Source organism: Osmerus eperlanus, chromosome 16 (genome assembly GCF_963692335.1).
Source record: "Osmerus eperlanus chromosome 16, fOsmEpe2.1, whole genome shotgun sequence".
Classification (NCBI taxonomy): Eukaryota; Metazoa; Chordata; class Actinopteri; order Osmeriformes; family Osmeridae; genus Osmerus; species Osmerus eperlanus.
The window spans coordinates 15,999,264-16,011,935 of record NC_085033.1 but is presented as its reverse complement, the minus strand read 5'-3'; the positions used below and the strand labels follow the sequence as shown (position 1 = coordinate 16,011,935).

At 45.7% G+C, this 12,672-nt stretch overlaps 2 protein-coding genes across 3 annotated transcripts; both read right to left on the bottom strand.

Moving 5' to 3' along the window:
* Window positions 1–1,760: 1,760 nt before the first annotated feature.
* On the bottom strand, window positions 1,761–4,785 carry rps15 (ribosomal protein S15). The gene is made up of 4 exons (XM_062481921.1): window positions 4,636–4,785; window positions 4,056–4,141; window positions 3,271–3,505; window positions 1,761–1,910 (listed from the first exon to the last, which is right to left on the bottom strand). Exons 1-4 carry the CDS (start codon window positions 4,636–4,638, stop codon window positions 1,797–1,799), a joined length of 438 nt encoding a protein of 145 aa, XP_062337905.1. The 5' UTR covers window positions 4,639–4,785; the 3' UTR covers window positions 1,761–1,796.
* Window positions 4,786–7,181: 2,396 nt separating this feature from the next.
* Window positions 7,182–12,257, bottom strand: cnn2 (calponin 2). 2 transcript variants are annotated; one of them, XM_062481355.1, is made up of 8 exons: window positions 11,960–12,257; window positions 10,592–10,713; window positions 10,051–10,117; window positions 9,687–9,824; window positions 9,341–9,457; window positions 8,641–8,787; window positions 7,507–8,556; window positions 7,182–7,462 (listed from the first exon to the last, which is right to left on the bottom strand). In XM_062481355.1, the coding sequence occupies exons 1-7, from the start codon at window positions 12,014–12,016 to the stop codon at window positions 8,254–8,256; spliced, it is 951 nt and encodes a 316-aa protein (XP_062337339.1). In that variant the 5' UTR covers window positions 12,017–12,257; the 3' UTR covers window positions 7,182–7,462; window positions 7,507–8,253. The 2 variants fall into 2 exon arrangements, with proteins under 2 accessions (XP_062337339.1, XP_062337340.1); XM_062481356.1 differs by having other exon boundaries at window positions 7,182–7,458.
* Window positions 12,258–12,672: the final 415 nt, after the last annotated feature.

The window sequence follows — 12,672 nt, the reverse complement described above, 5'->3', positions numbered from 1 at the left end:
AAAGGAGGGAGAGAACTGAGAAGCCTAAACAGAGAAGAGTACAGTAGAGTACAATAGAGTACAGTAGTAGTCCTCATCAAATAGGCCTACTCATCAATGCAAACCTTGTTTTGAAACTTTTTTAAGTAAAAAGTAAATTATGTAAAAATTTAAGGAGTGAAAGTAAAAAGTTGTTTAAATAGTTTAGTACTTGTGTTGTAATGGCTTCATGTGCGGCACACAGCCTCCATTGATACACATATTGATAGTGATATTGTGTGCATGTGTGTTTCTTTCCATCTGCTACTGGCCACAAGGCCAAGGACAAGGACTCCCATTGACATTCATTCACTTATTTAACTATAAGTCCATCTAATGGCAATTCAGTATGCATAAGCCACTTTATCTCAGTATCCGACTGCACTATGTTGAACATTCACGCTGCTCATTATTCTTAATTTTATATTTAAATTGTTGTATTCTTAGATAGTTTAGTTCTTAGAAATAGTTAAACTTTTGTACTTTTACTTAATTTAAGATCTGTATATGTTTAGTGTTTTGCACCTCCCTGCCACAGTAAATTCCATGTTCGTATAACATACATGGCAATTAAACCGAATTCTGATTCTACGTCAGTACGTGAGTTACGAACAAGCAGCAGGTTGATGCTGTCGTGTGTATTGATGAGTTACTTTAACCCTCGTGCTGCCTTCGGGTCACATGACCCAAAGGTTCATAACGAACCATCGTTGTGTTTACCCAATTTTACCCAATACAAAAACAAATTAAAATAATTTTCTTTTAACCTTTGCAATGTGGGGGGTCTGAGACAGCCCAACGGTTAAAAGAAAATGCTTCACTTTGTCTTTGTATGCGGTAAATCTGTCGCAATACGACGGTGGGTCACAATGACTGATGGGTCAGAATGACCCGAAGATAACACAAGGGTTAATAAACTTTTGAAATAACTCCTGCTGATTATTTACATTCGGTAATTCTACAGTACTGATACCAGGAAAATCTACTATCTTAAGTAGTCTTGCCCTCTCTGCCACTGATACAGTAGTGTGTGACGTGGTCAGACTTGTATGACTGGTAAACGTAGTACCCTACCAAGATACGGAAAAACTCAAACCTAAGTTGACACCTTAAAAGCACTGATGGGTGAGCTGTTCCAGTGCTGCCTCAACTTGACATTTACTATACATGCCAGCACACAGCTCTGGTACAAATACATTATACTGGGTAGTCACGGTAGCACTGTTTACTGTCCTCAAATCACTATGCCGATAAGATTATTTTCACTGTAGTCTCCACAGGTTCCCATAGCAACAGTGCTGCTTCACTCCCAGCTGCATGCAGTACCAGCCCATACCATCCTTTGAAGACATTTACATTGTCATTTAGCAGACGCTCTTATCCAAAGCGACTTACAGTAAGTACAGGGACATTACCCTGAGGCAAGTAGGGTTTAGTGCCTTGACCAAGGACACATTTTGCACAGCCTGGAATCAAACCGGCAACCTTCTGATGACTAGCCCGATTCCGTAACCGTTGAGCCACCTGACTCCGTGGGCGAATCGGCTATATAGGTACCTCAGTCCCACTGACCAATCAGCTTAAGTCTTCTGTCCGGCCTGTTGAAGCAGAGGGAAGCTCACCTCCAGATTGACCTCTTGCTTTGCTTTTGTAACGTACTGTAAGCACTAGCGTTATAAATCAAGGTCAAAACCTAGGGTAAACTCAAGCACAAGTTACTGTATCCAAGAAAAACACACCAGTGGAGAAAGCAACATTTTATTATTCCACAGACTGCTCTACTTCAGAGGGATGAAGCGGGAGGAGTGAGTGGCTCCAATGCCAGGGCGCCCGTGCTTCACCGGCTTGTATGTGATGGAGAACTCCCCCAGGTAGTGCCCACACATCTCAGGCTGGAGGACAGAAGGAAGATGGGTTAGGAGATTAGACACAAGACTCAGATCAACCACACCTGCTGCGCTCTCCTGTTCTGCGCTCTCCTGTTCTGCGCTCTCCTGTTCTGCGCTCTCCTGTTCTGCGCTCTCCTGTTCTGCGCTCTCCTGTTCTGCGCTCTCCTGTTCTGCGCTCTCCTGTTCTGCGCTCTCCTGTTCTGCGCTCTCCTGTTCTGCGCTCTCCTGTTCTGCGCTCTCCTGTTCTGCGCTCTCCTGTTCTGCGCTCTCCTGTTCTGCGCTCTCCTGTTCTGCGCTCTCCTGTTCTGCGCTCTCCTGTTCTGCGCTCTCCTGTTCTGCGCTCTCCTGTTCTGCGCTCTCCTGTTCTGCGCTCTCCTGTTCTGCGCTCTCCTGTTCTGCGCTCTCCTGTTCTGCGCTCTCCTGTTCTGCGCTCTCCTGTTCTGCGCTCTCCTGTTCTACGCTCTCCTGTTCTACGCTCTCCTGTTCTGCGCTCTCCTGTTCTACGCTCTCCTGTTCTACGCTCTCCTGTTCTACGCTCTCCTGTGTAATCACAAGCAGCATCAGCAGGAACACGTGTTTGGTTCCCTGGTTGTTGACATCCTGGCTGATCTGTTCAACCTCTGGTCTGAGGAATGACATACCAAACTCAGCTGGTCCTGACAAATGTACTGTAATATTAGGATTGAGACATTGTTGAGACTGTTAGAACTATGTACTTCTGACCCTTGATCTACTCCATTTCCTAGTTGCACTATTTATACATTAGGATGAAAGCATCTGCTATATGATGACATTAAACAGAACAGGTCTGAGCTCCCCCCTGAGTCTCCCAACAGGCCGGACCCCATCCTCACCAGGGGCCTCATTTAGACAGGCCGGACCCCATCCTCACCAGGGGCCTCATTTAGACAGGCCGGACCCCATCCTCACCAGGGGCCTCATTTAGACAGGCCGGACCCCATCCTCACCAGGGGCCTCATTTAGACAGGCCGGACCCCATCCTCACCAGGGGCCTCATTTAGACAGGCCGGACCCCATCCTCACCAGGGGCCTCATTTAGACAGGCCGGACCCCATCCTCACCAGGGGCCTCATTTAGACAGGCCGTACCCCATCCTCACCAGGGGCCTCATTTAGACAGGCCGTACCCCATCCTCACCAGGGGCCTCATTTAGAAAGTGCGCGGAGGGTTAGGATTCCTTTTAAAAAGTGTGGCACTGCTCATGTACGTTCTCCTGTCAAGAAGGCTGAGGTGATGCAATGTTTACAACTGAGGCCCCTGGACTCAGCCATCACCTCTACAGCATTAGTCTCATCCTCCCCCCACTATACCAGATTAACCCTGTCCTCCAGTACCCCCTCACCTTGATCTCCACCTGGTTGAAGGTCTTGCCGTTGTAGACTCCCACCATGGAACCCACCATCTCTGGCAGGATGACCATGTCTCTCAAGTGAGTCTTCACCACCTCAGGCTTCTCCATGGGCGGAGCCTCCTTCTTGGCCTTGCGGAGTCGCTTCAGGAGGGACTGCTGCTTGCGGCGAAGCCCCCGGTTCAGCCGCCGCCGCTGGCGGGCGCAGTACAGCTGCATCAGCTGCTCACTGGAGGGAGTCAGATGGATGTCATATTTTTATATATGTACACACACACACACACACCACTAGTAAATGGTGATACAATACACTGCCAAACTGATGTTATACACTAATAAAGTGGATGAAGTGGGAATTAAGACCTATAAACAGCCATAGTTTATTATGGTGGGAATGGGGGTTTTGGATTTAACAACTAGTAATTAGCTGCCAGGAGAGAAGTTCCAAAATCAGTCTGATACACCAGAAGCTTCCACCATACAGCAGTTACACTACAGGGAGCAACCTGGCTACAGTAACAGTAGTTGGGTGGATATCCCTTCAAACTGCCTTTATTACTTAATAAGCAGCTTGCAGAAGGGACAAGTTAATAAACACACTAATTAACTAATAACAAAATTCACGAATTAACAGTGGTTACAAGATTATACCCTCAAACTTTTAACTCATGACTACATTAGGAACTTCCTAATCTGTATCTAGACCATCAGGCCGTGCTGGAGCAGCTGGCTAGAGAGCCTTAGTCCGGCCGTGAGCTCCGGAGAGCGACAGCACTTACTAGGACATGTCCAGGAGCTGGTCCAGATCCACGCCGCGGAAGGTGAACTTCCTGAAGGTCCGCTTCTTCTTGATCTCGGTATCCGCCTGGGGACGGAGAAAACATTGTGAGGCGGAGGCGCGAGCTGACAGCAGACACTCAGCGTATTCCTTCATTATTAAAACTTCTGCTACATCGTGGTGTATAATATACAGTTTACTGAGGCGATCCGTGCCGTACGGAATCCATGTTAGACACTCAGCGTATTCCTTCATTATTAAAACTTCTGCTACATCGTGGTGTATAATATACAGTTTACTGAGGCGATCCGTGCCGTACGGAATCCATGTTCTTAGCTTTGAAAGACCAACATGGTGATATCGATTTAGGTTTTAGCCTAGCTAACTAGTACCCCGTCTGAACAAGCCCAAATCCAATCAATATAAGGCAATCGTAGTCTGTTGACCTAAAATACACCAATAGATAGAATGCAGAGGTATTTGACATTAAGTGTCTGGTTTACAGTTACTTTGGTGTTATAATATGGCTCAGATGAACTAAGATTTTGATGCAAGGGTGACTGGATTTCTCTGGTACCTACCATCTTGTCTGATCTCCCGGAGAAAAGAACATCCGGAAGTCTCGTTAATCCTCATATCGCGCGACCCTCTTTCATATCCGGTGTGTTGAGGTCAGCTTCCTGTGCTTGCTTGACTTGGGCTCTCTCCCTTCTCTCTTCTCTATTGCTGTCTGTAGATGGCGATGTTGGAAAAGACATCTACGCCACGTGTCGCGTCAAGTAGGGTTAGTGTGTGTGTGTGTGTGTGTGTGTGTGTCCAGTCTATGTGTAGCGTGTTAGTGTGTATGTCCAGTCTGTGTGTAGCGTCTAGTAGGGTTGGTGTGTGTGTCCAGTCTGTGTGTAGCGTGTAGTTTATATGGAATAATAATATGGAAACTTGTTTTTGTGCATTTTCGGAAAGAAACATTGCCTCGGGATTCTTGTGAATTAATACATCAGGCTTTTCAATAACAAATTACAACATGACCATTATAAATTCTTGTCATTTCTTAATCTTGAATTTACTTTTACCTATTTAATTTACGAGAGTAAAAGGCGAATTTAATTGCAGTTAAAAACGTAACTGACCATGAAGATGCTAATAATATTTAAGTACTAAAAGTACTGCAGTTTCAACAGCACTGCGCTTTATGAAAAATCATTTTACCGCTCATTGATGTTCATATGGTGAGATTGCAGAATCTTCCATAGTCACCTACTTGAAGAGATGACTCTACATCCATAGTCACCTCCTTGAAGAGATGACTCTACACATGGCTGGAAAACTCTGGAAGTCCCCTGGTAAATTCATACCCCTTGTGTTATTCTGCACTGTAGTCGTACTAATGGAACACACTTGACTCATTTAAAGATGCTAATGTCTGTAGTTATACATACAGTTAGGTCCATAAATATTTGGACATTGACACAATTTTCATTCATGACCAAAAATAATTGGACAAACTAACATAATCATAAATCTAATTCTCACTTTTAATACTTGGTTGCAAATCCTTTGCAGTCAATGACAGCCTGAAGTCTGGAACCCATAGACATCACCAGACGCTGGGTTTCGTCCCTGGTGATGCTCTGCCAGGCCTCTACTGCAACTGTCTTCAGTTCCTGCTTGTTCTTGGGGCATTTTCCCTTCAGTTTTGTCTTTAGCAAGTGAAATGCATGCTCAATTGGATTTAGGTCAGGTGATTGACTTGGCCATTGCAGAACATTCCACTTCTTTGCCTTAAAAAACTCTTTGGTTGCTTTCGCATTATGCTTCGGGTCATTGTCCATCTGCACTGTGAAGCGCCGTCCTATGAGTTCTGAAGCATTTGGCTGAATCTGAGCAGATAATATTGCCAGAAACACTTCAGAATTCATCCTACTGCTTTTGTCAGCAGTCACATCATCGATAAATACAAGGGAACCAGTTCCATTGGCAGCCATACATGCCCACGCCATAACACTACCTCCACCATGCTTCACTGATGAGGTGGTATGCTTTGGATCATGAGCAGTTCCTTCCCTTCTCCATACTCTTCTCTTCCCATCATTCTGGTACAAGTTGATCTTCGTCTCATCTGTCCATAGGATGTTGTTCCAGAACTGTACAGGGTCTTTTAGATGTTTTTGGCAAACTCTAATCTGGTCTTCCTGTTTTTGAGACTCACCAATGGTTTACATCTTGTGGTGAACCCTCTGTATTTACTCTGGTGAAGTCTTCTCTTAATTTTTGACTTTGACACAGATACGCCTACCTCCTGGAGAGTGTTCTTGATCTGGCCAACTGTTGTGAAGGGGTTTTTCTTCACCAGGGAAAGAATTCTTCTGTCATCCACCACAGTTGTTTTCCGTGGTCTTCCGGGTCTTTCGGTGTTGCTGAGCTCACCAGTGCGTTCTTTCTTTTTAAGAATGTACCAAACAGTTGATTTGGCCACACCTAATGTTTTTGCTATCTCTCTGATAGTTTTGTTTTGATTTTTCAGCCTAACGATGGCTTGCTTCACTGATGGTGACAGCTCTTTGGACTTCATATTGAGAGTTGACAGCAACAGATTCCAAACACAAATACCATACTTGAAATGAACTCTAGACCTTTTATCTGCTCCTTGTCAATAAAATAACGAACTCCCATGAGGGAATAACATACACCTGGCCATGGAACAGCTGAGCAGCCAATTGTCCAATTACTTTTGGTCCCTTAAAAAGGGGGGGGCCACATATAAAATGTATTGTAATTCCTACACCGTTCACCTGATTTGGATGTAAATACCCTGAAATTAAAGCTGAAAGTCTGCACTTAAAGCACATCTTGATTGTTTCATTTCAAATCCATTGTGGTGGTATACAGAGCCAAAATGATGAAAATTGTGTCAATGTCCAAATATTTATGGACCTAACTGTATACAATAGGCTACATTTGTATCCATATCTATCTTTGTAGTTTGTATCCAACTGGTGGAACTGTGGGTGTAGTTAGAGGGGGGAAGGGATATATGTGTAGGGCTGTTACTGTGTGTGTGTTACTGTGTGTGTGTGTGTGTGTCTCCTATGATGTGACCCTCTGACCAGGCAGGCTCAACAGACATCACTTACTCTATTACACTTTATTCACAATCCAACTTGAACAAATATTCCCATCATCAAGTGAACAAATTCATCCATAATAACTCTGACCCCTCCTTTGACTCTGACCCCACCACTGTCCCTACCGCTGACCCCTCAAGGTTGTAACAGCTGGCTTCCCTTCTCATGTTTACGGAATAAAACACAAATAATTACTTGATAAGATTCAGTTCAAATGCAACTTTGGTCCTCTCATCAACCACTGATTCCATGTAAAATGACCCAACAGAAAGTCTTCATGTTCTCCCTAGGGTTAGGGTCCAAACAGGTTCACATTCCACTAACCCTAACCCTATTCAGGGTGGAATGTGGACCTGTTTCTCCAAACAAGATTTTCTCCGTTGGTCTTAAGATCTGTCATTCATGTCAATGAATGCTATACTGAACACAAGCAGGTGTAACAAATTCACATTCTTGTTCACATCTGTTTATAAACAAATATAAAATGTTTACAGTTTATAATATGATTTAAATACAAGGATGAATGTAACTATTCCAGCCATAGACACAGATCCACTTTCTCATAATATCAATAAAAACAGCGGTTGGAATCAGACTGGATTAGCATGAGTCAATATGGACCCAGCGAGTATAACTACGGCCTTCATGTTCAAACAGACCCAGGGAGGGGCTGTAGGCCTCTCACAAGGGAGGGGCTGTAGGCCTCTCACCAGGGAGAAGTGTGAGCCTGGTCATAAAATAGTGGCAACATTATAAAAACACTGAAATGACCACGTGTTCAGAATATAAAAATCTACGCTGGCAACCTGCTGTGCATTCCTTCTGTGGTACATTTGGAATTACCTTCAATCACACGGGCAACATCACAGCAGAGGCCTGGACCTATGGACCTATAGATATACATCACACACCATTTCCAAATGTTAATTTAACAACAGGAGTATTTATACAGGTTCATCTCTTGAGAGGAGACATATAAACACTCAACAAGTAAAATGAACTCCCAGTGTTAAATTGACACTCTTCAAATTATCTGTGATCAAACACTAATGTTGATATTCTGCATTCCGGAACTTCCTAATACTCTGGCCCCTCCTCCTGGTATACCACCGCCTCCTCCTGCTGGTATCCTTGGTAACCCTCGTCATGGTAGTCAGGGACGTACTCCCCGGCCCCCGCTTCATTATCCCCGCCCCCCTCCTGGTTCTTGGGGCAGTACTTGGCGTCGTAGATCTGGCGGCCCAGCCCAAAGTTCTGTCCACGCTGGCTGGCTCCCTGGTTGGAGCCCATCTGCAGCGACATGGTGCTGTTGTCACACTTATCCATGCCCAGCTTCTGGTCGTATATGGCACGCCGTGTCCCTGGGGCTGTCATGCCCGCCTGGGGAGGGAGTGAGGGAGAGAAAGAGAGGGAGGTTACCTTGAGGAGTGAGGAGGGAGAGCATGTCATAGCTAGCAGGCCTACCTGGCTGGCCCCCTTGTTGGTTCCCATCTGCAGGCTGATGGTGGAGTTGTCCATGGGGGGCAGGATGTGGGCCTTGGGGTCGTACAGGTGCCTCCTTGTGCCGTAGGCATTCATGCCCGCCTGGCTGGCACACTTGTTGGTGCCCATCTATACACACACACACAAACACAGTTTAGTTCAGTTCAATCAACGTCCTTTATCCTCGTACAGTCAGTATCTACTGTGGTCATCCAATCACACACTGTCTCTGTACCTGTAGTCCAATCACACACTGTCTCTGTACCTGTCATCAATCACACACTGTCTCTGTACCTGTAGTCCAATCACACACTGTCTCTGTACCTGTAGTCCAATCACACACTGTCTCTGTACCTGTAGTCCAATCACACACTGTCTCTGTACCTGTCATCCAATCACACACTGTCTCTGTATCTGTAGTCCAATCACACACTATCTCTGTACCTGTAGTCCAATCACACACTGTCTCTGTACCTGTAGTCCAATCACACACTGTCTCTGTACCTGTAGTCCAATCACACACTGTCTCTGTACCTGTAGTCCAATCACACACTGTCTCTGTATCTGTAGTCCAATCACACACTGTCTCTGTACCTGTCATCCAATCACACACTGTCTCTGTATCTGTAGTCCAATCACACACTATCTCTGTACCTGTAGTCCAATCACACAATGTCTGTACCTGTAGTCCAATCACACACTGTCCAGCCTTCATCTTCTCGTCATCGAAGGCTCTCTCCTGTTTGTCAGCATACTTTACTCCGATGTCCACTCTGGACAGCTGACCCTTGGTCTTAGCCTGCAGACAAACAGCAGTGTGTTCATGTGTGTGTGTGGTGTTCATGTGTGTGGTGTGTGTGGCTACTCAAAATGTTTTTAGGGCTATCTCGTTGTTTATGATCATTGACCTATGCACTTTTGTAAAGCTCTCTCTTGGAAGTCGCTTTGGATAAAAGCGTCTGCTAAATGAATAAATGTAAATGTAATGTGTGTGTGGTGTTCATGTGTGTGGTGTGTGTGTGTCTCACCATGCCTGCCAGGGCCAGCAGTGTGGTCTGGACTTGGGTCATGTTGCCGCTCTCAAACAGGTCGTTGGCCTCAAAGATGTCGTGGGGTTTCAGACCGTACATGGTGATTGCTTTGATGAAGTTGGTCAGGTTCTCCAGCTACAGCCAGCACACAACATCATCATCACATCAACAACGCAAACACATCTACCAACCAGCCACACAGAGCTCAGACCAGAGCAGAGAGCTAGACTACTTCTTCTCTCTCCACTTGGAAAGGAGCACGTTTTCTCTGCAACACTGAAGTACAGACCTCAAGATAACACAAACACACCCCAACATGTTGTCACGCACACACACACACTAACTCACACAGACAGCTCACCTGGTGCCAGTTCATGGAGGACTGGTTTATCTTTTTTACAGAGCCAGGTTGGAGTGTGTTGATCAGGCTGGGAGAAGAGAGGGAGTGGGGGAAAGGAAGGGGAGAGAGGGGAGGTAGAGAGAGGGGGGGAAGGGGAGAGAGGGGGGGGAAGGGGAGAGAGGGGGGTAGAGAGAGGGGGGGGAGAGAGAGGGGGGGAGAGAGAGGGGGGGAAGGGGAGAGGGGGGGTAGAGAGAAGGGGGGGAGGGGAGAGAGGGGGGGAAGGGGAGAGAGGTGGCGAAGGGGAGAGAGGGGGGAGGGGAGAGGGGGGGGGGGGAAGGGGAGGATGAGTGAAGGAGAGGGGAATAGTTTACTAGGTTGAACCCTTGACCCTGGAAGGTCAAGTACAAAAAAATTATCCTATCCTTATTTACACGACGGAATGTCATTTCTGTCTCTACAGAAATGACATTCCGTGTCATTTCCCCCTCCCCCCCCCCCCCCCACAGCTGTAAACCTAGAGGAAACACTGTAGTGAGATATAGGATGAGAGGTGGGTGCTCACTTGCACAAAATGACTCCATTTTTCAGGCCTTTCTGGAAGTCGTCTCCGACGGAGCAGCCTGTCACGTCCTCAATCCAGACCCTCAGCTCCTCCTCCCTCTGAGAGTCGTACTTCTGAGCAATCTAGGGGTCAGGGGTCAGAGGTCAGTCACTCTTATAAGGGCCCTATTTCTCTGTTCTGCACCTCATCTCTCTCCTCTAAACAGTCAGCAATGACACCATCTCTTTTTGATGCAAGAGATTATTACAGTGAATATGCTGCTAGAGATTATATACTGCTAGAGATATAGCAATCTGTATGCTAGAGATGCTACTATATAATAGAGATGATACCAGCCTACACTATACATGCAAACATGTGAGTCCCGTTCACCAGAGGTGTATAAGGGGGTCTTTCCTACAATACCTCACATTTCACAGAACTTCCTATATGTCACACTGACAGGAAATGCCAGAGATGTTCTTGTGCTCTCTGCTCCGCTAACCTCAGCAGCAGGGAGGGACCAGGAATCTCCTCACATCCAGAACACTGTGTTCTGAGGGCCCAGCCCGAACGGCTTTCTGAAGTTCACATGGGTTCTGGTCTGTACACGTGTGCAGTACTGGAGACTGGACGTCCTTCTAACATCGCAGCAAAGCCCTCGTGCATATGGGTCGTTGTCAATGACGCCACCGGGAACTTGCGCCTATTTGCTCTGCGGAAATCAGACCTAGACCTACTCCGTCCAGGACAGCTGTCTTGTTATTGTTTAGTCGAACTTCAGGCTGACTCACTGTTTATGAGGATTCTAGAATCCCAAGTCTGACATATACCCCTCCTGCTCGAAGCTTTATAACAAATACAATAATTTGAAAGCTTTATCTTCTCTTCATGTGTCCTTATCTGTTCTAACTATAGCCTAGGTTCATAAATGGGACACCGGGGGAAGATGATGCCGTCATCCTTGATCAGCTGACACAGGTGACTGATAACAAAACTAGCCGTTCTACCGAACACTTCCCCCGCTACCGCGACATTCAGCCGAAACTGCCATTTAGGACAACGCCCATGAAACACTTTTAAAGCGCTCACCAATGAGGCCCACATTCTTGTAAAGACTAAACTCAAGGACGTCTTCCTTCACACATTGACAGAAAAGTTAACAATTCAATGTTTTCATTAAATTGGACTACAGTAGGCTACTAAATAAAACATTTCCTGGTAGACCTGTAGACACGTGAAAGCAACAACAACTGTTAATGGATATAATAGTAGGCTATTCTACTCCCGGTCTATTAATTTGATTTAAAAACAGTTAGACTATTATAACAATTAAACATCCTGTTTTATTGAAACCTTTTTTTTTTTTTACTAACTTCTGATTCTTACCTTGCTCTTTACTTCGGCGGAAAACCCGTAGGCAGGTCCTCTATTAAAGCCCGACATTGTTTTTAAACTTTTCACTGGACTGTCCTGCTAGTAGACTGAAATGTTACCGCTTTTAGCAAAGATGGAGGTAAACTTCTATTTTTGTTTCTCTTCCAATGAAACTCCGTGAGTGAACTAAATACTTCCTTTCTCTTTTCTTTCCACCAATTAAAACTCTTACCGGAGTTAGAACGCTTCGTTAATCGATCCGAGGCTCCGCCTCCTCTTCAGCTCGCGCGCTGTGATTGATATCAAAAACTCCTTATATGGAAGGAAAGTCCCGCATTCCTGACTGGTGGGAGTACCCTCGAGGCCCGCCCGACCCGTCAGACAGGGAGCCGGGGGGGTTCTTGAGTCAGGAGAATTTGGAGTAACTACCGAAATACAAAAGCTACTGGATGACGTTATCATATCACCATTGAACCTTAGTGTAAACAACACAGAGGCGCAACTCATTCCAGGGCTGTGAGCCGTTTGGAATGACGAGAATGTTGTGAAATCAGCATAAAATGTGTAGAACGTTTAAACATGTATTTAGATATCAATGTTTAAATATGGGCATGAAACTGTTGAGGTTGACTATGTGAACTAGCCAGTGGAGTTCCTTGTCACATTTCTCAGTTTTGGAACTTGGGCCAGATCCAGACCTGTACAGGCCCAGCTATGCTGTCAAC

What these genes read in the sequence shown, in the direction of transcription:
- cnn2 (XM_062481355.1), bottom strand. Translation starts at nt 12,016, where the DNA reads ATGTCGGGCTTTAATAGAGGACCTGCCTACGGGTTTTCCGCCGAAGTA. An exon ending in AATGGAGTCATTTTGTGCAA is followed by an intron (nt 10,118 to 10,591) that starts GTGAGCACCCAC and finishes CTCTTCTCCCAG; the next exon opens with CCTGATCAACACACTCCAAC. An exon ending in CCAACAAGGGGGCCAGCCAG is followed by an intron (nt 8,557 to 8,640) that starts GTAGGCCTGCTA and finishes CTCCCTCCCCAG; the next exon opens with GCGGGCATGACAGCCCCAGG.
- rps15 (XM_062481921.1), bottom strand. An exon ending in CAGCTCCTGGACATGTCCTA is followed by an intron (nt 3,506 to 4,055) that starts GTAAGTGCTGTC and finishes GACTCCCTCCAG; the next exon opens with TGAGCAGCTGATGCAGCTGT. An exon ending in TCAACCAGGTGGAGATCAAG is followed by an intron (nt 1,911 to 3,270) that starts GTGAGGGGGTAC and finishes TCTGTCCTCCAG; the next exon opens with CCTGAGATGTGTGGGCACTA.